A 25,459-nucleotide genomic window follows, 5' to 3' on the forward strand; every position below is an offset into this window, starting at 1 on the left:
CCAAGTCACGAGAAAGCAATTTTTTAGACCTGGAAACCTTCAGCTGGGAGTGTCGATGGTAGAACGAACGTGTGTTTAGCACACACAGATGCTCCTCAACCCATGATGGGGGCATGTCCCAATAAACCCACTGTAGGTTGAAAATACCAAATCAAAGATACACTTAATAACTGGGCGTGGTGGTGCACACGTGTGGTCCCAGTGACTTGGGAGGCTGAGGCAGGAGGATTGCAAGTTCAAGGTCAGCCTGGGCAACTTAGCGAGACCCTATCTTAAAATAAAAAAAATAAAAAAGGTTGGAAGTGTAGTTCAGTGGTAGAGAACCTCTGGGCTCAATCCATAGTGCCAAAAAAGAAAAAAAATTACATTTAATGCCCGTAACCCACCCAACACCATAACTTAGCCCAGCCTACTCAGAATGCCCCGTTAGCCTGCCGTGGGCTGTGCATCCCACAGGCTATTTTATGCTGAAGTGCTGGACTGTCGTGAAATTGCTGCAGACCCCACTGAAAGGCCAGCAGCACGCTTGCACGGACACACTTTCACAGCGTGAGGAGGTCCGTCCACCCTACATTGAGTATTCAGCAGGTGGGGCTTTGCGTGTCTGCGACGCAGGAGGATGTCACTCTTGGAGCACAGGCTCCCACACTTTGAACCCCAGCCACCTGCAGTGGCATTGCACAGCTGCTCCAGGGTCTCTGTGCCTCTGTACAGTGGGTCCAGCATCCTACGGGTGACCTGGGGCTTCCCTGAGGTCTGGGCCTGCCAGGTACAGAGAAGGCACCGTCAGCGTCACCTGCTCTGACATCGTCTTCACGATGTGCCAGCAAGTTAGGGAGTGCACACCTACAGGCTGCGTCCCTCGTCACCCCTTCTACCGCTGCTCTCTACCTGGGGACGTTTGACCTCCAGGTGACATCGGGCAATATTTGGCGACATTTTGATTGTCACAACAAGGGGGAGAATGTAGTCTGGGCGTCACATGTGGAGAGGTCAGGGATGCTGCTGAACACCCTCCAGGGCACGGACAGCCCCCCACCGTGATGAGCCAACTGCTGGCAAATGCCAGGGGCTGTGAGTGACGGGTCCTAATGTCAGCTCTCCCGGAACCCCATCAGCCTCTCCCTGCCTTGCCATGCCTGCCCTGGGTGGGCTTATTGGGTGTTTATTTGTCCAGTACCCCCCAACTGAGATGGCCCAGGCTTCCAAGAGTGTGAGGTTTGTTTCCAGCCCCAGCCCCAGCCCCTGCAGGCCAGGCTGCCGACAGCCCACCCCACGTCGCAGACCCAGGCTCAGGTCCCAGGATTGCCACCTCCTGGCTGTGTCAGACCTTGGGCCAGTGGCACTGCCTTTCAGACCCGCCATCCTTCATCTGAAACTGGGATTATAAATAACCAGTCAATGTGGAGTGGCTGTTGAGAGGACAGGCTCCCGGGTGCAGGCACACCTGTGTTCAGGTCATAGCTCTGCTACCTAGTGAACTGGGGGTGACCTCGCTGGTCCTCAGTTTCCTCGCCTGTGAAATGGGCCTAATAATTCCTCACCATGGAATTATTAGGGCCTTAATCCCTGTGGGAATTAAGGGAGCTGATGTTGGCGAGCATTGCTTTCGTGATTAACATGAAATTCGTCATCTAACAAGTGGTTTTCTCTCTGAGCCCTGAGTACTCTGGACTCTGTTGGTGTCCACGCAGCAAGTACGAGTGTCCCAGGCAATGCGTTGCAGAGCTTGTGATGCGGGAGGGTCTGGCTGGCACTCCCTCCAGCGCTGGCCTCTAACGCACACCCCCTCTTTCAGATCTGCGCCATCATTGGCGGGACCTTCACTGTGGCGGGCATCCTGGACTCCTGCATCTTCACAGCCTCCGAGGCCTGGAAGAAGATCCAGCTGGGCAAGATGCATTGACACCCTCCAAGGACCCAGGGAGGCTGCCCGCCCTGCTCCGTCGCCCTGGCTCCTGCGGCCCTCTCCCGGCCCTGTCTGGCTTCCTCCCAGCCTGCGCGTGGGAGGCGGGGAGGCGAGAGTGGCTCGAGGTCCCGCAGCTACCTCTTTCCCCGTGTTTCATTTTAGATAAATTACACTGCCTAGAGTTGTGGTGTTCCTTTCCTGGGGAGCCCCAAGACCAGAGTCAGGCAAGGGGATGCTTTAAGATGTTGGGATCCCCTCCTGGGAGGGCGTGGCCCCTTGCTTCTGAGGGAACAGTCCAGCATCCCCTGGCCAGCTGCCATCCAGGCTTTGACAATCTTGCAGTCCCGCCATGTGGACACACTGATCGCCTGGTGTCTCTCTGGGCAGCTATGGTGGGCTCTCAGCCTTGGGACCAGCCTGCCCACAGGCCCTCCCACCTGGCACCGTCCACCCAGAACGGCACTTTCCAGGCCAGCCCCTGAGATTTGGCGCTGTAGCTGGAACTCTCCCTTCTGCCCTGTCCCTCCTGCCCCAACTGGAGCCCAGGCTCAGGTCCTTGTCCCCACCCCTGTCCTGTTCTTCCAAGAAGCAGATGCCCGTTTGTTTGGCAGCAGCGGTGGGGTCTCAGATCTGCCCACTGGTCACAGGAGGGTCACAGATTTCCCTTCCTCTCCTGTCCTTGTCCCTCTGAACCTCCCACCATTGTGCCTCGGCCTCTGTGCTGTGTGGCAAGGGCATTTCTTGGTGGAGGGGCTGGTTCCCCCTGCCAGGCGCCCCCACTGTCCTATTGGAATCTGCAGTGGTGGGGTGGGGTCTCGTGTGGGAAGTCGCCCTTGAAGCGCAGATAGTCATGGTTTACATACTGTCCAGACAGAAGCATCCTTCCTGCAACCCTCAGAGGAGGACATCTTGGCCTCTCCCAGACAGCCACCTCTGGCCCCAAGGCCTTAGCTGGGGGAGCAAAGCAAACCAGCCTGTCTCCGCCCTGCCGGCCTCCACCTGGGGTGCCCGAGAGTCCCAGGACTTGGACTCTTCAGCGTGGTTCTGGCCCACTTGCCATCAGCTGCCCACACCCTAATATGTTCCTAGCCCCTGGGGTTGCCCAGTGTCCCCCAACTCCTTCTGAGGTGGGTCCCCTATCCATGCTCCCCCTCATCCTTCCCTTTGGGTCCTGAGAGGGAAGGCCAGTGGTCCAGACATGAATTCCACCCAGGGAATTCTAGCTATGCCCTCCAACCCACAGAGCCCCGCCTGTTTCCCATTTGTATGGAGATTGTTTGCATACTTTTGTAATGAATGGGGAGTTTCCAGTAGAAAGATTTTTTTAAATTATCTATATGGATAGCTTAAGTCTCTGCCATTTGTAATTTTTGGCTCCGAATTCCAATGAGCAAAGTTTCCCCTTTTGCATATGAGTTGATGTGTGTGTAAGCTGCCTTTGGTTATTTCTGTTTTCTGTGGCCACTTGGATGGATTTTTTTTTTTTTTAATCATTCCATTCCCAGTTATGGAAAGGAATCCCTTTGGTGTACGAATCCCGGAGCCCCATGGAGGATGGTAGGGTGGGGCGGGTGGGAGATGTGAGCCCATGTTTATGCGTTTTTAAAAAAACTCTGAGGACATGGGGGACATCAGTTTCCTATGGAAGGTCGGTTTCCTCTGACCTGTTATTCTTATAAACAAAATCTCAAGGGAAAAAAAAAATGTTTTCTTTCCCCACTCATAGGGTTCAAATAGATTATTAAAAGGCTGATTTTCAGAAGTATGGCTGTGGGATTCTTCTCTCTCTTTTTTTTTTTAAACACACATTTAGTGGTAGATGGACACGGACACGATACCTTTCCTTCACTTATTTATTTTCATGTGGTGCTGAGGATGGAACCTAGGGCCTCACATTCTGCCCCAGACCCAGCCAGACCTGCTGAGGGATTCTTTCTGCCCTGGCTGTGGCTGGGGAGCCCGGAGGCTAAAAGCAGGCAGAATGGAATTTCATTTCAGAGAGCAGAGTCGGAAAGGCTGAAAAGAAGATCTTGGGGGACCAAGAGAAGCACCTAGAAGACAAGGACCACTCGCCTCCCTGTCGTCTCTGCCTGGCCTTATCACATCTGTAGAGGGGCTTGGAAGAGCTGTCGAAAAGGGGCTCATGGTGATCAAGTCTGACCACTGGCACCCCAGTTCTATTAATGGGATGATTATGACATCACAGAGGGTCCACAGGCCAGGCATCCTCTGCTGGGTCAGACACCTACAGACCTGACGCTGGCACACTTGTAGGACTCCAGTTGTGTTAAAGTATTTATCCAAAAAATAATGTCTCCTGCTCAGTCTTAAGCACTAGCGCCTCTTTTTTTTTTGGAGGGGGGCAGTTTGGGGGTGGAGCTCCGGGCCTCTGGCATGCCAGGCAAGCACTGTACTCCAAGTTACACCAGCCCCCAGCTCCACTTGTGTACAGCTAAACACTGCAGTTGTGTTCTGTGCTAGACATTCTACTGCAAGACAATAAAACAGGCGGGGCGCGGTGGCCTGCGTCTATGATCCCAGCTGCTCAGGAGGCTGAGGCAGGAGGGCCGCAAGTTCAAAGCCAGCCTCAGCAACTTAGCGGAGGCCCTAAGCAACTCAACGAGACCCTGTCTCTAAATAAAATATAAACAAGGGCTGAGAATGTGGCTCAGCACCCCTGGGTTCAATTCCTGGTACCAAAAAACAACCAGGAAGGGGGGGGGTGGGGGGGATCTGAGAGGATGATCAGAAGGTAAAGGCCCCGGGTGGAGCCAGTCCTTCATTCCTGCAGAATGTTCCTGGATCTGCTGTCTTCCAGCAGGTCCTGCTCTCCGGGCCCCTGAAGCCTCCTCAGAACAGCATCAACACCCTGGGGACAACCGGGGCTTCAAGAAGCTACCTGGGTGACAGGAGGTGCCTCACGAGCCCTCCCTGCTCTCTTACATCCCTCTGACACCCAAAGCCGGTGGGCCAGCCGAGCACACTCACCCAGCCTCCACTTATGTGGGCGCTGCCACATGCTTCATCTGTCCCGCTATGATTTAATGAAGTCCTAGTTAAGTCCATGACGGACGGCTGGAAAGGAGCCTAGTGAAGTTGCATGCTCTGACGAGGGTTGATGAAGGCCAGCTTGTCATCCCAGGTCCAAAGGCCCCTAAGTCACGGGCAAACAGGTCCGCATGTGAAGACTTGGCCGCAAGGATTGTACAGGTGCCTAAGGTCTCACTCCACCCAGAGAAATCAACCCTAGAGCTCAGGCTGATTATGTCGCCAGACAGTTCTGTCAGAAGGAAGAACCTACTGGGATTTCTCAAAGGGCGGAAAGACTGGTAAACGTGCTTTAAGTTGACACCCGGGGAAGGGATAAATGGCACGTTTATGATTTCTCCTTCCAATAAACTTTTCCAATCATCTAACCAAATGTGGATCCCAGTGGCCCCACATAAGAAGATTTCTGAATGTGGGGTCACAGAGCAAACCCACAGAAGGGTGGGTCACAGGCTGGGAGCTGGGGAGTCTGAATAAAAAAGCTCTGCAGGCAGTGGTGGTGGAGAGGGGGGTCCTAGGCAGACAGCCCCAGGGCCTGGGCTGGGGCCTCCCAGGGCAGAGCTTGGGAAAGAGTCAAGTGCCACAGCAGGGCTCCTAAGAAGGAACTGGCTTAGGTTTTATGACTATGTCACAAATGATTTTTTTTTCTTTGCCTGCAACAATGTGGCAGGTCACGGGAGGTCCTGCTCTCTTCTTAATGTAAGGGACCCGCAAAACGTCGGAGGAAGAGACCACAAGAGACCGGTTCATGCAATATGCATAAAGGGATTTTTATTGAGGATCCTAATTCAGCGCGCTGAGGCTCTAGGCTCACTCAGGAAGATAGAGTAGCCCAGAGCCCTGAGCAGTGGTTGAGCAATGCTTAAGTACACGTTTTTGGGGAGGGAGGAAGCTTTGCACACATCAGGGCAAATCATCATGAGGCGCGGGAAAATCAAACAACAACTCTTAGACATGATTAGTACATTCATTGGCGGGAACAGGCTGGGCAGGGGTGATTGGTCACTTCTAAGCGGGGTACACATTCAAACTGATTGGTTTGGGGGCCTGGATGCCTACGTGCCGGACTACTCAGAGCCCTTAGTTATTAAACAACCAGAGGATCAGGAGGAATATTTACTGGGCAGTTCGGGTATTGTCCTAACAGAGGAATTTAACAATACCTGGTCCTTCACTTTTTAACTCAGACCCTGCAGCTTGGAAACTTTACAATGTCCGGTCATTTACACTTTAACTTCAATTTCTTTTACATTAAGAAACGGGTTTTGGGGCTGGGGTGCAGTTCAGTGGTGCCACGGGTGCTTCGTGCTGGGTTCCAGCCTTGTACCGAAAGCAAAAAAAAAAAAAAAATAATGGAAAGGAACTGGTTCCAAATTCCACAGCAGACACAGTGTCCAATAATATGAAAGGCATCACTGGGGAAGAGATACCACTGTCCCGCCCTGGGCGAGGTGCTGGCCTCTGTCTCCTTCAGGCCTGGTGTGCTGTGGTATTCTCTGTGGGTGGTGACTGCTCTTTGGTCCTGTTTCTTACAGATGGCAGTTAGTGCCTTTTTTTCTTTTTAAATATATATTTATTTTCGTTGTAAATATACCTGTATTTTATTTATTTATGTGTGGTGCTGAGACTCGAACCCAGGGCCTCACACATGCTAGGCAAGGGCTCTACCACTCAGCCCCAGCCCCCAGCCCCAGAGTTAGTGTCTTTTTTAGGAAGGAAGAAACAGACTCACCAGCGAGTCCTGGTCACACCGCAGCACATGGTAAAGATGGAATCCTAGCCCAGGTCCGTCTGACTCCAGGGTGGCCAAGAATTGCGTGGTTCTGCCTCAGACCCAAGATCTGCCTTAGGTCAAAAAAGAAAACTGGAAAGGGGGTAGGTTCGGAGCAGGAGGAGCTTTTGTTTCTTCCTTTAAAACAAGCTGTGAAGAAAATCTGCATTGCCCGTGGGCAGGCATGGCCTTCTAAAAATTTTGAGACCCTTAAGTTATGATTTTGTGTGTGTGAGTATTCTGGGGATGGGAACCAGGACCTCAGGCATGCTAGGTGAGTCCTCTGTCTCTGAGCTACATCCCCAGCCCTTAAAATGTGATGTTGATTATACAGATAATACATGTTCTTAAACCCACTGCAGGAAAGACAAAAAATAGTATAAAATTTAAAAAGGAAAAATTTAAATCATCCATAAGCCCACTAATCAGAGGTGATCGTTAACATTTTAGAGATGCCTTTCTGCAAACCAAAATGAGATCATCCTGTTCATATCATTTTGCAGTTTCCTTTTTTCTTCATTTAGTAGACATCTAATATACCCAAAGGACTTAAAAACAGCACACTACAGTGACGCAGCCACATTCATCTTTACAGCAGCTCAATTGGCAAAGGCCAAGCTATGGAAACAACCCAGGTGCCCTCCAACACTTGAATGGATAAAGAAAATGTATATATACACAATGGAATATGACTCATCCATAAAGAAGAATGAAATCATGGTATTTGCCAGCAAGTCAATGAAACTAGAGAATATCATGCTAAGTGAAATAAGCCAAAAACCAAAGGCCAAATGTGGATGCTGACCCAAAAAAGGGAGGTTGGGGAGGGGAATAATAGAAATCCATTGGATTAGACGAAGGTAAATGAAGGGGACAGAGAGGGGAGGGGAATAGGAAAGGCAATAGAATTCATCCATCATAACTGTTCCAGCCTTACATTTGTATACACCACCAGGGTAACTCCATATCCTGTACAACCACAAGAGTGGGATCCTAAATGAAATAAATATCTATGTATGTATAATCTGCCAAAATCCATTCTACTGTCATGTATACTATAAAGAACAAATAAATCTTAAAAATATAGACATTTACCCAGGTCAATAAATAAGGCGCTCTCCCACCCCTGGCGGTGTGTGTGTGTGTGTGTTTCTGGGAATTGAATGCAGGGCCTAGTACTTTTTAGGTAGTGCTCTACTACTGAGCAACACCCCAGCCCTATATCTTGTTATTTTTTTTTTATTGTCTACAAGATATCAATAACCAACCGGGCGCAGTGGCACATGCCTATAATCCCAGTGGCTCTGGAGGCTGAGGCAGAAGAATTGCAAGTTCAAAGTTAGCGTCAGCAACTCAGTGAGGCCCTAAGCAGTTTAGAGAGAATCTCTCTCAAACCAAAAAATAAAAAGGGCTGGAATATATAAATAAAGTCAATGAAAGATTAAAAAAAAAAAAAGGCTGGGGATGAGGCTCAGTGATCAAGTGCCCTTAGGTTCAATCCCTAGTACTATATATGTGTATATTTTTTCAACAATAATCAATAACCATAATGAAAAGATCAATAACTATAATGAGCATCTAATGATAGATCATGTTCATCCTTTTCTCCCATCTCATTCAGAGTCTGTTTTCTCACAGGTAGAGGGATAATTCAGAGGAATTTTTAAAATTAATTTCGGGGATTGAACTCAACCACATCCCCAGACCCATTTCTCACTGAGTTGCTTAGCCCCTCGCTCTTGCTGAGGCTGGCTTTGAACCCACAATCCTCCTGCCTCAGCCTCCCCAACTGCTGGGATGACAGGTGTGTGTCACTGCGGCCAGCTACTTCAGAGGACTTTTTAACAGATGAAATAAGGAATGTTTGTAAACCGTTGGCACTGTGCCCAACAGTGACTCCGCAGGCTGTTAAGGTCAGCTGTCTTCATTCATCTATTCAACAAATAATTTCTACCATTTGTTACATTCAGTGTGCCAAGGGATTATGCTAAGGGTTTATTTAATCCTGACCCCAAACCAATGAGATAAGTAATATCATTATTCCTGTTTTTCACACTAGGAAAGTGAGTGACCAAGGGGCTAATATCTCATCTAAAGCCACAGAGTCAGCAAATAGTGGATATCCAACCCCCAGAAATTCAGATGCCAAGGTGCATGTTCTCCCTACCTCTGCCTCTGAGAGAGGAAGCTATTCACAGGGCATCTCCTCTTATACCAGGCCCTGTGTATGTTCCCAACTGTGGGCGGGAAGCAAGGCCCTAGCTGGTCCCTCTGCACCATTATGACGACCCAGTCCCAGCTCTTACCATCCAGTGATGTCATTGCACCTGTTTTAATTTTACTGCTACCCAGCTGCTAAAAAATGCCTCTCCTGCTCAGTTGGTCATGGATACTCCCTGACTCTCCTGGGTTGTCAGAATCTGTCTTCCTCATGTCTCCCTTTGCCAGTAAGTCTCTGTGCTTCTTGGGAGCAGGAACCAGATCTCCGTCCTCCCAGATCTCTGTGATCAAGCTCTATACCTGGCTCCCTGTAGGTATCAAATAAACAAATTAGCAAATGAATGGTCAGGAGCAAGTGAGTAGGTGGATGACAATAAACAAATGGGCCTTTCTGGGCCAGTGAATGGACTGGTGGGGGCTAGCATGGATCCTAAGGGCTGCTCTGAGAAGAGACCCAGCCCTTGCAGCCAAGTCACTGTGCATAGTCTCCCTCTCTTCTGACTGCCTAGCCCCAACTCTCCAATTCTTGCAACCTGGTGGCGGCACACAACCAATGGCATTTCAGTTACTGTTGTTACAATTTTAGCTTGTTGCTCTTCTGGGTCTGCTTCTGCAGACACTCCAGGCAAGGTCTTCCTCCAAAGATCTCCAAGACTGACTGCAAGGGTCTGAGGTGAGACCCACGTAGGGCCCAGAAAGCCCTAGGATCACCCCAGATGCCCTAGCCCACGGGGAGTCCTGTTGAACACTGGTGTCTAACATTGACATTACCTGTCTGAGGAACACTGGTAAGCTGGAAAGTGCCCAGGACCAGCCCCAGCGTCGCCATTCAACTTCTTCTGCTCTGAATTTTAGGATCCCCATCATCCCCATCTGTCAACTGGGTACCACTAACTCATCATATCCGGCCTTTGATACAAAGCAGGATTCAGTGGTCATCGGGCAAATAGATAAATGGATTGCCTGGAGATAAGGAACAGAAAGAGCCCCTTGATCCCTAGCTTGGAGGCCAGAAGAGGCTCGAAGCCCTTTGCTCCCTCCCCGCTAATGCCAAGCCCAGGTATTAGCCCTGCCAGGCCTGAGGTGGCGCCTGGCCAGCGGCCAGTAGGCCACCTGGAGCTGAGCCTAGGAAGGACCCGGAGGGGCGGGGGCGGCGCGGGGCGGGGCCAGGCGGGGCGGGGCAGAGGCCGCGGAGTCCCACCTGCAGAAGCAGGTCCTTCCGCAAGGCTGTCACAGTGAGAACAGGCCGAGGTGGCGCTCCTCACGCGCCAGCCTGCTGGCACGTTACCGGGGTTTACGACAAACACAGACGCCAACAGTGGGCGTCCCGGGATGAACGATGGAAATTCGAGGCCTCCTCCACCGGAGGCCCACACACAGGCCTCTGCTTTTGCTGGGAATCCCGTCTGACTGCAGCGAGCTCTGTACCAGGCTCGGTTCTAAACACTCTAAGTGGGTTAGCTCGTTGAAGCCTCCTAACAACCCTGCGAGGTGCCTACTAGGATCACTCTAGGTGGAAAACTGAGATTCTGGGATGTGCACCGGCAGTCCCCGGGGGTCCACAACAGGAAGAGGCGCGTGGACCCCTGTCTGACTGCAACCCCAGCTCGTGTGGACAAGGATAAACCAGAGGATAAGTTTTGCAAAGCCAGGTGCTTGGTTCACAGTGATCCTCAGACATTGGTGCGCTTTGAAAATATTTGGGAGGGGAGTCTCGTGGGCCGCAGCTGCGCACGCCTGTAATCCCAGCGGCTCAGGAAGCTGAGGCAGAAAGATCTCAACTTCAAAGCCAGCCTCAGCAATTTAGCGAGGCCCTGGGCAATTTAGTTGAGACCCTGTCTAAAAATAAAAAATAAAAAGGGCTGAGGATGTGGCTCAGTGGTTAAGCACTCATGGTAGCAATCCCTGCTTTAAAAAAAAACCAAAAAACAAAAACTTTCAGGAGGGGAAAGAGTGCTTACTTTAAATTCATATTTCAGGGGCTGGGTAAAGAATATGAATGCTTAATATGCCTGTCTCCCTGAATTCAGTTCCCAGCACTAATAAATGAATTCATATTTAACCCCAACTTAACACTGTCTAGTTTTGTAGGATTGTGGTAAGGGCTGAAATTTTGCATTTTGAACAGGCTTCTTGGGGATTTTGAAGAAACCTGTCTGCAGATGGCATTTGGAGGGAGCATCATAGTGTTTAAAGCACCTGAATAATATATGGTCAGTCCTCTATACAAGAAGTTTCGACATTCACTGACTCAACCAATCACAGATGGAAAATATTTAGAAAAAAATTGGATCTGTACTGAACATGTGCAGATTTATTTTTATTGTCACTATTCCCTAAATTATTCAGCATAAAAACTATTTACATGACATTTATATTGTATTAGGTGTTATAAGATATCTGGAGATGATTTTTAGTATATAGCAAGATGTGTGTAGGCTATATATTTTGTCTGTGTGTGGGGTGGGGTTACTGGGGACTTAAATTCCTTTACCATTGGGCTACATCCCCAGCCCTTCTTCTTCTTCTTTTTTTTTTTCTTTTTCTTTTTTTGATACCGGGAATTGAACCCGAGGGCACTCAACTACTGAGCCACATCCCCAGCCCTATTTTGTATTTTATTTAGAGACAGGGTCTCAAAGAGTTACTTAGTGCCTGATCGTTGTTAAGCCTGGCTTTGAACTCGCCATCCTGCCTCAGCCTCCCCAGCCGCTGGGATTACAGGTGTGTGATGCTGCACCTGGCAACTATTAAGCCATTTTTTAAAATAAAGGCCTTGAACATTCATGGATTTTGGTATCTGTAGAGGGTTCTGGAACCAATCCCCCAGGATACCGAGGACAGTTATACAATATGCACTCAGACGAGCTCCTCCGTGACGGGCAACAGGGGTAAAGACAGAGTTCGGGAAGGGTGAGAGATCACTGACAGGTGCCCACTAGGAGAGCATCAATAAAAGGCTGGGTGTAGGGCAGGGATGGCGAAGGTCTTTACATACACGAGGCCTTGGGCTCAATCGCCAGTACTAAAAAAAAAAAAGCATCAATAAACCCCTATTGCCGGCCCTTCAAAGGCAGGTCTTTCTGCCCAGAGATTCAAATTCTTGGGGTCTCCCCAGGTGAGTGGCGCGAGGCGCTGCGATACCACCCCAGGACGCAGGGGGGCGCCGTTCTGCTTCTCTCCTGCGGAATGAGGCACTGCTATCTTTCTGAGCCTGCGCCAAGAAAAAAAACCTCACTTCCGGCTCTGCGCGGTCACAGCCCCAGCTTGCCTTACGGCTAGGTGAGTAAAAGATGATGTTTTTCTTGGGCTCTGAAGCCCACCGCCCCGTGCGACCCTTCCCCGCAGTGTCGTAGAGATGCGCAGCGCTCCCCGAGCCAAGGCTCCCTCCCGGGGCGACCTCGAGGCCAGTGCGGCTCCCCGCTCCCGGCCTCTGCGCTGAGGCCTGCGGCGCCGGGGTACCGAGCGACATAGACTGCTCCGTCCCCACTCCGCTCCCTGCTCCCTCCACCCACTCAGCCTTCCCTCCCGCTCTTTGCAGACGGTCACCATGAAGTTCAACCCCTTCGTGACCTCGGACCGCAGCAAAAACCGCAAACGCCACTTCAATGCTCCCTCGCACGTGCGCAGGAAGATCATGTCCTCCCCGCTCTCCAAGGAGCTGCGGCAGAAGTACAACGTCCGCTCCATGCCCATTCGCAAGGACGACGAGGTCCAGGTACGCGCTCGCCCCTCGGAGCCTACCAAGTGCAGGGCGCCGGGCCACTGCCTGTGCCCGAGGGAGGGAGTCGCAGGCACTCAAGCCTTTTGGAGCCTAGTAAGAGCCGGACGCAGTGGCGCAGCCCTATAATCCCAGCTCGGGAGGCTGAGGCAGGAGGATCGCGAGTTAAAAGCCAGCCTCGGCAAAAGCGAGGCGCTAAGCAATTCATTGAGATCCTGTCTCTAAAAAAAAAAAAAAAAGACTAGGATGTGGCTCAGAGGGCCATCAGAGTGCTCCAGAGTTTAAAAACAAACAAACAAAAAAAGTAGCCTAGCAAGTACCCAGTCTGCAGATGTGCAGATCAGAGATGGGGTGCAGAGCCGCTAGAGTGCCCACCCTGTTTAAAATATTCCAGCCAAAGAAAAGTCTGCTTTTCAGTCTAGCCCAGTGGCTTTTAGTTTGTGTGCTATTGTTCAGGGTGGTTCTTTGAGCCCTTCTTTGAAGGGGAAAGTGCTCCTTTTGAGTTTGGTAGAATTGATGTTTGTGGGAGCCAGGCCTGTAATGTACTAGTCTTGCCAGGGAAAATGGAGAAGCCAAAGCAAGTCAGAAGTGAAAAATTATGAAAGGCTGTAGTCCGTGTTGAAAGTGGAAGCGTGCTGTTCCCTGTGAATGGAGCTCAGTATGTGAGGGTGAATAGGTTGGACTGGATTCACCCTGGAAGGAATATTTATTGAGCACTTCCCAGATACTGTTCTAGACACTAGCAGTGAACAAGACTGAGTAAGCCTTCGTTCTCACAGAGCTCACATTTTGGAGCAGGGCTTCTCAGCCTCAGCACTGTGGACATCTGGGACCCAGTAATTGTGGGGAAACTGCTCTGGTCATTATAGAGTGCTTAACAGCATCCCTCCCTTCCCACAAGGTGCTGGCAGCATTCCCCATCTTTGTCACTGTGACAAGCAAAAATATTTCCAGATATTGCCAGTTATCCCCTGGCTGACCCCAGTTGTCTCCCCCAGCTGAGAACCATTGTTTAGAAATGAAATGGGATGAAGTGATGAATGAAGGGGTTTGATGTGTCATCTGAGATACTGGGGCTCTCTGAAGGTAGTTCAGAGGGAGAATCTAGGGCTGGATTGTGGCTCAGCATGTGTGAGGCCCTGGGTTCAACCCCCCAGTGCTGCAAAACTTGGAGGCAGGATCAATAGTTTCAACCTCTTCTCTCCTGGATTCTGCCTATCAGTCATGTTCTAAAACTGGGAATTGCAAATGCCTGTATGGCAAATTAAATAAGAAAAGTGGACTGATTAGGACATGTCAACCTGAAAAGTTGATTCCTTGTTTGAAGGATGTATGTCTTACCCACTGCAGCCTAGAGGAAACTCAGACTCGGTATTGTCAGACTTTGGCTTTACAAGAGAACTGGAAAATTGGATTCTCTTTGCCAGCCCATTTCCTTCCAGCTTCTACTGTTTGTTGCCCATTTCTTAAATAAGCTCCTCAGAAGAACTGTCTATATTTCATCTCCCATTCATTTTTGGATACTCTCCAGTCTCATTCCTGTTCCTACTACTTCATAAAATCTGCTTTGTCTGCAGTACCTCTTTGTGATTAAATCCAGGGGACACATCTTGCTCTCATCACACTTCTGACTTCTCAGCACTATTTGGTGTAGGAAGCACCACGTTAGTTGAAGAAGTCTTGGCCTCTTTGACACTTCAGGTTCACAGTTTGCTTCCAGCTTCTCAGACTTCCTGGCTGTTTTTCTCTTCATCTCCTCTTGCTCTGCATTCTCTGCTTAGGTATGTACAGTAATTGGTAATATTTTATTCTCAGAACTGTAAATGTCTGCTGTGTAACACCTCCCTCTTACATGCCAGCCTGAATCACTACAGACCTATTTGCTGAATACCTGTTTAGATATCTTATAGACTTTACAAGTTTCTTAACCAAGAAAAGACCTGTTTTTTAAGGTAGTGCTGCTTTACACTGAGCTATATCCTTAGCCCGTAGCCTTTCTTCTTTTCTGAGGTACCAGTCTCACTCAGTTGCCCAGGCTGGCCTAGAACTTGGAGTACTCCTGTCTCAGCCCCCTGAGTCACTGAGGTCACAGGTATGGCCACCACACCCAGCTGCCATAAACCTTTAAGTTATCCTCAACAACTTTATTTAAACCCTGTCTTCTGCACTACTACTAAGTCCTGTTGATTCTATCTACAGAAGTCGATTCTGACTATTTCCAGTTTACTTCAGGAAAGGGCTGAGGACACTCCTGGGTTCAATCCCCAGTACCTCTGCCCATAAAAAGTCTAAAATTGTTGCCTACAAGGCCCGAGGTGCTCCATGGCTGTCCTCCCCTGCGGCTCATCTCCTAACCCCACCAGGCCCTGCATTTCAGCCACGCTTGTCTTATCAGATCCTTAAATACCCCCCTTTTTTTTTTCTTCCGCTCCCTGGAGTGCTCTCCTCCACTTTACCTGGCTGACTCCTCATTTTCTGTTCTTAAATGTCAGTTCCTCAGAGAATCCTTCCCAGATCCTCAAATTATTTTATAGCATTGCATCCTTTACTTTCCCTTCATGAAAGTGCACTTCAAATTGCGTCTCTGTGGGTGACTCCCAAGTCCCTGTTGGTGGCTCATGTGGCCTTCAACGGTGTTTCAGATTCTGCTGTCTGTTGGATGTCCCTCAGTGCTTCAAAATCATCATATTCCATACTGAACAATTTTCTCCTAAAATCTGTTTCTGCATCTGTGCTCCTTGTCTCTGGGAAAGGCATAGCCCCCAAGTTGTCCTGAGAGCCTCTGGTCACATAGACTCATGTTAATTTTTCAGTGAGGCATGGCTGTCCTCTTTCCAACCTGAAAATCACTCTGAAATGTATGCTGAACACTCCAGATGGACAGCTTAGGAGTGCTGAGGCTCATTCTCTGCTGACTGTCCTAGTCCAAGGAGTCTTGATGTTTCTTCAGACAAGTGGAGGGAAAAAATTAAGCGAAGAATTTCTAGCTAAGCTACCATAACAAAGCAAATTTATGCCATAAACTAGCTGATGTTTCACTGCCAAGACTTTTTCACAAAAGATTGTGTTCAGCCTACATGTTCCTGAAAATTAGCTTTCTCATTATGTCATCCATCACAGAGGGTTTTCGTTTATACTTTCTCTTAGGTGGTTCGAGGACATTACAAAGGTCAGCAAATCGGCAAGGTAGTCCAGGTGTACAGAAAGAAGTATGTCATCTATATTGAACGGGTGCAGCGTGAGAAGGCTAATGGCACAACCGTCCACGTGGGCATCCACCCAAGCAAGGTATGTCCCTGACTGAGTGGGCGCGACAGCCATTTAGTGTAGTGTTGCCATTAGTTATTGACATGGTGGTGCTCTCTGTACAGGTGGGTGAGGTAAGGGCTTAGAGGCAGGCTGCTAGGCAGCTTGATTGGTTCATTGGCTTAATACTGTCCAAATCCAGACTCTAGCCAGGCATGGTGGCACACACCTGTGATCCCAAAGACTCGGGAGGCTGAGGCAGGAAGATCCAGAGTTGAAGGTCAGCCTGGGCAACTTAATGAGACTTTGTCTCAAAATAAAATAAAGTAGCGGCTGGAATTGTGGCTCAGTGGTAGAGCGCTCTCCTAGCAGGGTGGGATCCAGGTTCGATCCACAGCACCACATAAAAATAAAGGCATTGTGTTGTGTCCATCTACACATAAAAAATAAATATTAAAAAAATAAGGTGGCTGGGGCCATAGCTCAGTTGGTAGAGTGCTTGTCTTGCATGCACAAGGCCCTGGGTTCAATCCCCAGCACCATATACACATGCACAAAAAAGATAAGTCTGGGAACTAGCTCAGTGACAGAGCACCCCTGGGTTCAGCACCCCTGAGTATGCCCCCCCAAAAGAGTCTGGACTCTTGTCTGTTTTGCCATCCTAGCTGGTGACAAGAAGGCACTGGTGCTTGGAGTGGAACATCTCCCTGGCCTTCATGCCCACTTAGCAGGACACCTGTGCTCTGCTTTTCACTCTCGTCCTGTATTGTGTAATAGGATCTGTCTTTCCTTCCTGAGTTTCAGGTCCTTGAGGACAGGATGGTTAGGGGCTTGCTTATCCTTATGACCTCTGTATTGCCCAGTAGCGGTGTGGGCTGCAGATTTTTTAAAAGCAATGCATCTTGCCATCTAATGGAAATAGTGAACAAAATTTCCCAACCAAAGGACATGTCACTCAACTATGTAAGTGACCTCCTGAGATCCTCAGAAATTAGGAGGTGGAAGGCTGGTGAGCTCAAGGAACCTGAGCTGCTGTTTATTGTCCAGGGAACCTCTACTGTTCAGGGTGGTGGTGGTTAACTCTGGTGTTGTGTGAGGTGGTGCATACTTATGATCCCAGCTACTCAGGAGGTTGAGGCAGGAGGATCACAGTTTAGCAAGTCGATATCTCAAAATCATATTTAAAAAGAGTGGGGGATGTAGTCAGTGGTGGACCACAGAACCATCTTGTGCAAGTGTAAGCAAAAATAACCAAGACGGGAGCAAATCTCAACAAATCAGCACCTAGTCTTTATTAAGTAGTGGTGGAATGGCGCATTTTCAGGGGAGAACATGGCGACTGGTACAAGAGGGGTCTTTTTTATAGGTTTTAATGAGAATTAATCATAGCAGAATGTGTAGTGTGACTTAATCATTAGAGACTTGGGCAGTCAGGAAACTAGTTGTGCAGGTTCAAAGTCTAAATCAGGAAAGTAGCTGTGAAAGCTGGAAACCCATTGTTATTGAGATGAAAGTCCAGAGCCCATCCTTTTTTTTGGGGGGGGGGGGTTATTACTCTATATCCTTCAGCAAGGCTCTGGGGTTGGTCCTAGTACTATAAAATAAATAAAACTAAAAAAAAATGTTTGTTGTCTTTCCTGACAGGTAGTTATCACCAGGCTAAAATTGGACAAAGATAGAAAAAAAATTCTTGAACGCAAAGCCAAGTCTCGGCAAGTTGGAAAAGAGAAAGGCAAATACAAGGAAGAGCTCATTGAGAAGATGCAGGAGTGAATGTGGCCTATCATACAACCACAGTTGAACTGGAAATGTCTGGATGTGCTTCTCTGGAACTTTTGGGGGTCTCTGGAATGTTCCATTGCCCTCCTGTTTTGTTATGAATCTGTGGCTCTGTAAATCTGCTTTGCAATTTTGATTAATAATTTTTTATTAATTTTTTGAATAAAAATTGGAACTGTTCCTAAACTCAAGGATATTTTCTTCGTGTTATAAATGAAATCCATCTTATCAGTTCCCTTTCGCCAGCCTTTCATATGTTTGATCTGCAGTGGTGGGTTAAGACAGCCCTCCCTGCCTGTTTTCTCATGCTGCCGAGTGGGAAGGGCCAGGTAGGGCGCTGGTCCCAGAGGCAGGGGTTTGGCCCTCATTAGCAGCTGGGACACCAACAGGCTTGACCAAGCTCTGGGTACTGCTTTGTAGCCATGTCTCAGGCCTGCTGATCCCTATTTCCCTGCTCCCTCCATCATGCACCTGCCAAATGAGACCTCTCACTGCTTTGGTCCCTTCCCAAATACCTTTCCATGGAACTGAAAGGCTCCTTACTCAGAAAACTAGCCACCTGTGAGCAAGACTTGGCTCATTTCATTTGTCCTTATATTTTAATAGTTTTTATATTTTCCAACTTTTAAAATCTAAGAGACTCCACAGAACCACATGACTGACCCAGCTGCATAGAGCCCTGTTCTGCATTGGTTGAGGCAGTGGGGCTGAGGAGCTGACTCCTCCCTCAATTGTGGTCTTGCCTGTCCCCCACCTCTATCTGAGATTTAGCCCCAAATCCATCTGAAATAACCCCCTACACCTCTGCATCAAATTGTGTGTATGTGTATGTGTTGCTAGGATCAAACCCAGGGCCTTGTGCCTGCTCTGCAAACACTGCCCCTGAGCTCCACCTCTAGCCATTTTTGTGGTCCTCTGTTCCCTATTTATCTCAGAAGTTAAAAATGCTTATCCTTAAAGTTGTCGAAATGGATATATATTCAGACTGGCCTGATTTTGAGTCACCTGGGTGCTTGCTAACATCAGTCTTACCCTCTTGCCTAGAGATTCCATATTGCAGTAGGTCTTGAGAGATTTGTGCATATGTGTCTCATATGGACTTTGTGTCATGACCACATTTGGAAAATAAAATTGGGATGCATGGAAATCATAACTCATAAACAGTAGCTGCCCATCATATACAGTGGTACTAATGTTTACACAATAGCTGTGTAATCATTTACATGCTCTTATGGTTTGAATGTGAAAGCTCACATGTGAGGGGCTGGGGATGTGGCTCAAGTGGTAGCGCGCTCGCCTGGCATGCTTGTGGCCCGGGTTCGATCCTCAGCACCACATACCAACAAAGATGTTGTGTCCGCCGAGAACTAAAAAATAAATATTAAAAATTCTCTCTCTCTCTCTCTCTCTCTCTCTCTCTCTCTCTCTCTCTCTCTCCTCTCTCACTCTCTCTTAAAAAAAAAAAAAAAAAAGAAAGCTCACATGTGAGACAAAGCAAGAAGGTTTGGAGATGATTGGGTCATATCCTTGGCCTAATCTTTGAATTAACCTATGATGGGATTAACTGGTACCTGGAGGCAGGTGGGTGTGGCTGGAGGAAGTAGTTCATTGGGGTCATGACTTTGGGGTATATATTTTGTATTCATTGGGGGCATGGCTTTTGTATTTGGAGAGTGCAGACTCTGCTTTCTGATCACCATGTGAGCTGCTTCCTTCTGCCACACTGTCCTACCATGATGCTCAGCCTCACATTGAGCCCTGAGGAATGGAGCTGGGCTTCTATGGACTAAGACCTCTGAAACCATAAGCTCCCAAATAAACATTTCCTCCTCTAAAATTGTTCTGGTCATTTCCTTTAGTTACAGCAGCGAAAAAACTAAAGCAGAAAGCAAGGTGTTGCTGTACCTAACCTGATTGTTAAACCATGACGCAAAGAAAAGACCACCAACTCCAATTCTAAATCAAATTAAAGCAAGCTTGTAATTCCAACTAGCCGGGACTGTCCCTCTCCCAAAATCTGTGGGATAGAACACAGTACTCCAGCTCTCTAGGAGTGCAGCTTTATAACAGAGGGGGTGTCTTGAGAACTTAGAGATAACAGACTTTTGACAAATATAATACAAAGGCAGGTGGTAGGGGCTGGGGATGTGGCTCAAGCAGTAGCGCGCTCGCCTGGCATGCGTGCGGCCCGGGTTCGATCCCCAGCACCATATATAAACAAAGATGTTGTGTCCGCCGAAACCTAAAAAAAATAAATAAATAAATAAATATTAAAAAAAAAAAAAAAAAAAAAAACAAAGGCAGGTGGTAGATTAATGGTCTAAATGGTTCAGCACTTGGGGAGTAAATTTAGATCCCAGCATCAGAATGTATGAGGTGCCATTAGGGTTTCAGAGAGGGTTGTTATCTGGTCGGGGAAAACCAGGCATGGATGGATGAGTTCAAGGCATGGGCAGGCATTCCAAGTAAGTTTTAAAACATCAAAATAACAGCCAAGCCAAATAGAAATCCTAATATTTTACAGAAAACAGAAGTGAATCATGTATAACTTTTGACAAGATAGCTCCTGATCTTAAGAGGGAATTAGGCTGGGTTTATCACTGACCATGTGGTTCAGAAGCTTTTTGAGCTTTTTGGAATTGTTAGGAGGAATTTTGAGAAGTTTAGCAGAGCAAGCTGGAAATGTTTTGTGTTGTCGTAAGCGGAGCTTAACGGCCAGTTCTGAAGGGAGCTCAGAATATCAGAATGCCAAGATGACCAAGGACAGAGTGAAGACAGGGCTCAAGAGGGTTTAGAGGAAAAAGAGGACTGTTGGTAATTGGATTAGAGGCCATTCATGTACATTCTGGCTGAAAGTTGTCTACATTTTGCCTGTGTCCTAAGACTTTGTGTGAGGCTGATTTTATTTTAAAATATTTTTTAGTTGTCAATGGACCTTTATTTTATTTATTTATATGCGGTGCTTAGAATCGAACCTGTGCCTCACACATGCTAGGCAAGAGCTCTACCTACCTGAGCCACTACCCGACCCGAAGGCTGATTTTAAAAGCGATGGACTTTTTTTTTTTTAATATTTATTTTTTCAGTTTTTTTCAGTGGACACAACATCTTTATTTTATGTGGTGCTGAGGATTGAACCCAGCGACCCACGCATGCCAGGCTAGCGCATTACCATTTGAACCACATCCCCAGCCCACGATGGACTTCTTAATCTGGCAGAAGAACTTTCTAGGTAGCAAGGATATTGCTGGCAGCTTTTAGCCAAATTTATTGTGATAAACTGGGACAGAAAGATTTGGAAAACGTACTTGAAAGGCCAGAGTAAAACTAGGGCTAAATTGCAATTGTTAAAGACATTACTGCCACTGCAGAAATGCTAAAGACTTTGCCCAGAGATTAAGAAAGATAGTTTGAGGGCATCTAAGAAGCTGGCAAGACCACACCCATCTCAAGCTCTTTGGAGTAAAAGTAAAAATTCTCTTGAGAAGAGATCTATGAGGCACCCTTCATGCACAAGAGGGCTTAGGAAGTTTTCGACATGCTTGATAAACCCAGCCTAATTCCCTCTTAAGATTGGGAGCCATCTCGTCACAAAGGCATGAAAAGTTAATTTTGGCTTTACTGTGTGATAGTAAAAGCAAATGTGACTCCATTTTGTTTTATGACTTCAACCTGTAAAACAACCATGCTAAGTAGAAGGGTCATGACTGGGGCAAGATATTCTTTTCCTTTTGCTATAGAAACCTTTAAGAACACGAAACTACCTAATAGGGCATTGTTTCCATAACTAGGTAACGGGGCTCTGTTTCTGTAACTGGGGTGACTGGGCTAACTGTGATTGGTTAGGCTTCCCTTCGATTGACTGCACTGTCCCGCTTCTGTAACCTGGCTTGCTTGCATTGGCGAGACCCCCCGAACATTCCTTTTGCAGTTTTCAGGCTTATAAGGAGTACCCTTGCAATTGTTTGGGGCTGATCAGGGGAACAGCTTTATGTTGTGGTCAGTCGCCACCGGTGTGCTTCAATAAAGGCTTGATTTGATTATATGTGAGTGGTCTAGAAGTCAGTGTATGAAACCCTGGGACGAAGATTTAACTATAGCTTCTGGGGGCTCGTCCGGGATCCATTTCTTCCCTACCCTCACGCCAAATTTGATTATATGTGAGTGGTCTGGAAGTCAATTTATGAAACCCCAGGACGAAGTTTTAACTATAACAGTTTTAACTATAAATTACTGAGATTTCTAAACTTGCTTGGAATGCCTGCCCATGCCTTGAACTCACCCATGCCTGGCTTTCCCTGACCAGATAACAACCCTCTCTGAAACTTTAGTGGCGCCTCATAAATTCTGGCTTTCTCTGGCCAGATAATGACCCTCTCTGAATCTCTAGTGGTGCCTCATACATTCTGATGCTGGGATCTAAATTTACTCCCCAAGTGCTGGACCATTTAGACCATTAACCTACTACCTGCCTTTGTGTTATGCTTGTCAAAATCCTGTTATCTGTAAGTTCTCAAGACACCCCCCTGCTTTTTGCAAACTTTCTGTGCTATAAAGCTGAGCTTCTAGAGAGCTTCGGGGCTGTCTTCTATTCCCACAGGTTTCGGGAGAGACAGCCCCGGCCGGTCGGAGTTACAAGCTTGCTTTCACTTGATTTAAATTGGAGTCGGTGGTCTTTTCTTTGCGTCCTGGTTTAACAATGCATAGCCACCCAGACACTCAGAGGCTTCTGCAGCCAAGGTCCCTGGAGGCTTGGCTACTGCTCAAGATGGCAGCAGACCTTGGTGTCAACCATGTGGGGTTGGTTCTGCAGGAATGCAGGTTGCTGGAGTTAGGGGGTCATGGAGGCTTCCACCAAGATTTCAAAGGAAGGCCTGGGAGGCCAGGCAGAGTGCAGCAGGGTTGGAGTCCCTGCGGGCAGCAGGGTGGAGATATGAGGAGGAAGCCGAAGCTGCAGCGGAGACCACTGAGATGAAGAAATGCCAGTAACACGGGACATCATCCTAGTGGACTGCTCATGCAGGAACTGAGCAGAGACAAGCCAACAGAAAGGCCACTCGGGCCACAGGGGCAGAGCTACAAAAGTCCTTTGGAGAGAACATCATGATGCCCTGTCCCCAGTCGCTGGACACAAAACTGCAGGACTTGTTTGCCCAGCTGGATTTCAGTCTTGCTTTGGTCCCAGCCCTTCTATGCCCCTGTTTTTGCAAAAGGAAATGTTAACTCAGTACCTTTATATATTGGATATTTGTAAATTGCTTTTAATTTTACAGGAGTTTACATTGTGTGATTACCTTGAACTCAGAGAAGACTTTGGACTTGAACTTTGAGCAATCTCGGAACAGTTAAGACTCTTGGGACTCTTGGGAATGGACTAAATATGTTTTGCATTGTCAGATGATTGTGAGCTTCTGGGGGCCAGGAAGGGAATGTTATGGTTTGAATGTGAGGTATCCCCCCAAAGCTCACATATGAGACAAAGCAAGAAGGCTTAGAGAAGGAACTATTGGGTCATATCCTTTACCTAATCAGCTAATTAGTCCCTGATGGGGTTAACTGGTAATTGTAGGCAGATGGGATAGCTGGAGGGCATGGTTCATTGGGGACAGTGCTGTGCCGACTCTTTCTCTGCTTTCTGGTCACCTTAAGCTGTTTCCCTTTGCCACACTCTTCTGCCAGGATGTCCTGCCTCACCTTGAGCCCTGAGGAATGGAGCCAGCCTTCTATGGACTAAGACCTCTGAAACCCCGAGCCCCTAAATAAACACTCCCTCTTCTAAAACTGTTCTGGTCATATCCTTTGGTCACAGCAGGGAAAAAGCCAACTCAACACAGGCTGAAGTCTACATCAAGGGGTGTCATGAATAGGTCAGCCCCCAAATTCTGTAGTTTGTATTTTCTAATTTGAGTTTTGTCTTTATGGTCAACCCACATGTTCTAGGACTCCAGGAGTTGCCTATGACTGCTGGAGACTGAGCTCAGCAGTTTGACGCCTGCCTAGCGTACATGAGGCCTTCGTTTCAATACCTAGTGCTAAAAAAAAAAAAAAAGAAAGAAAGAAAGAAAGAAAGAAAGAAAGAAAGAAAGAAAGAAAAGTTGTCTAAAAGATTTCATACTGGATTAAACTTAACAGCTCTTTACTGTGTAGTCTAACACCTGATCTGAGCCCTAGGCTCCAGCCATTACATAAATTTATTACAGAAATTTAAATCATGACATTTAGGAATCAGATTTGGCTTATCTCCAGCAACTTATTCCAGTACAAATGGTGGATAACAGGTTTGGGGCTGTAATCCTCCCAGAGGCATCCAGATCACCCCAGGCTACTGATACAGAGCCAAGTGCCGAGTAGAGCGTGATCGAGGAGAGCAGGAGCTCAGGCTGGCAGCCCTGTGGAGTGCCTGTCTAGCATGCATGAGCACCTGTGGTAGATCCCAGGACTACAAAAAAAGGGCAGGAACTCAACCTCAAACAGTTCTAATCTTATCCTTCCCAGCTGCTAGGTATCCATCAGTTCCTTAGGTACATGACCTAAAGCAAATTGCTTAACCTCTCAAAACCTGTTTTGTCACTTTGTGAAATGGATACAAACCTGGAACCTACTGCGTGGTTTGCCAGGCTTACCCAGGACACTGAAAATAAAGCAGAGCTTGGGAGGTTTGACCATCATCGTTCAGGAGGTTGGTACGTGGTGGATTTGTTCGCAGGAACACAGGGAAGGATTCTCAAGGGCCTTCAGACAAATGCTGGTTCCCGAAGGAGAAGGAGGGTGTAGGGGCAGCGAGAGATGATCTGGAGGCTCGGGAAAGAGGGACCTGCCAGTTGAGCTGGGTGCCTGCTTGGTAGCTGGGATGAATGAAGCAAGCGTTTCCTCCTGACCTCCTCAGGTCTCCTGATGTCCATTGCCTTGTGCTCCACTGGGAACCTGCAGACTGCAAAGCTGCTGATAACTGCTTCCAAAGTCTGCTTTCACACCCCCCAGCCTGAGGTGTGCGGCCAGGAGCTTCTGATGCAAGGAGGGTAGGCAAGCAATTGACCCTTCAAGGAATCAGACTGACACTGAGCAGGACGCCACCACCCTCCGCGGACCCTGCAACTCAGCAGGTTCCCCTCTGGGTAGACTTGGACCTCTGTTCATTATGACTTTATTTTACTTATTTGATTAGTGAATTAATTGAGGGGGATTGAACCCAGAGGTGCGGTGCCACTGAGCTATATCCCCAGCCTTTGTGTGTGTGTGTGATAAAGTCTCCCTCAGTTGCCCAGGCTGACCTCGAACTTATTAAAAGAAAAGAACTTATGAATTTATAATTCTCCTACCTCAGTCTCCCAAGTAACTGTGACTGTCACCTTGTAAGGCATCCAAGGAAGTCCCTTAGAGGCAGAGGAGACCTCTAGTGGGATTTTTCATGCTCTTGAACACATCATAGAAAATAACTTAAGGATGTGTCATGCTTTAGCGTAGAGAGCAAAAGTTTAATTAGAAACAGGGAAGTGAGGGTGTGCACCCGGGCAGAGTGAGGCTATCTCCAGCCTGATGTGCGGCAGGGCTTAGGGCCAGGTTTTTATTAGGATACATACTTAGGTAGAATATGTATGATCCAAAGGCACTGGACTCCCTGGGACTGGGAACTCTCCAGCAAGATCGTATTTCCCCGTTAAGGGGTCCGGTCCAGCACGTAAGTTTCAGCTCACATCAGTGTCTCTGGTAACGTATCACCCCAGATCTGAGAAGTTCCCAAAGAGAGAGACCTCAACTGAGGACA

General features: G+C 47.9%; 2 protein-coding genes across 2 annotated transcripts in view; both read left to right on the forward strand.

The window, feature by feature from the left end:
- The window catches only part of Ergic1 (endoplasmic reticulum-golgi intermediate compartment 1), a 71,524-nt gene extending 69,434 nt beyond the window's left edge, over positions 1-2,090 (forward strand). The window contains exon 10 of the mRNA XM_026401308.2: positions 1,799-2,090. Within this exon, the coding sequence (XP_026257093.1) occupies positions 1,799-1,906 (108 nt within the window). The 3' untranslated portion in view covers positions 1,907-2,090. The remainder of the gene's footprint in view (positions 1-1,798) is intronic.
- A 10,102-nt stretch (positions 2,091-12,192) lies between these two features.
- On the forward strand, positions 12,193-17,837 carry Rpl26l1 (ribosomal protein L26 like 1). Its single transcript, XM_026401325.2, has 4 exons — positions 12,193-12,230; positions 12,490-12,666; positions 15,817-15,957; positions 17,560-17,837. Exons 2-4 carry the CDS (start codon positions 12,499-12,501, stop codon positions 17,686-17,688), a joined length of 438 nt encoding a protein of 145 aa, XP_026257110.2. The 5' UTR covers positions 12,193-12,230; positions 12,490-12,498; the 3' UTR covers positions 17,689-17,837.
- The last annotated feature ends 7,622 nt before the right edge of the window (positions 17,838-25,459 follow it).

Source organism: Urocitellus parryii, chromosome 1 (genome assembly GCF_045843805.1).
Source record: "Urocitellus parryii isolate mUroPar1 chromosome 1, mUroPar1.hap1, whole genome shotgun sequence".
Classification (NCBI taxonomy): Eukaryota; Metazoa; Chordata; class Mammalia; order Rodentia; family Sciuridae; genus Urocitellus; species Urocitellus parryii.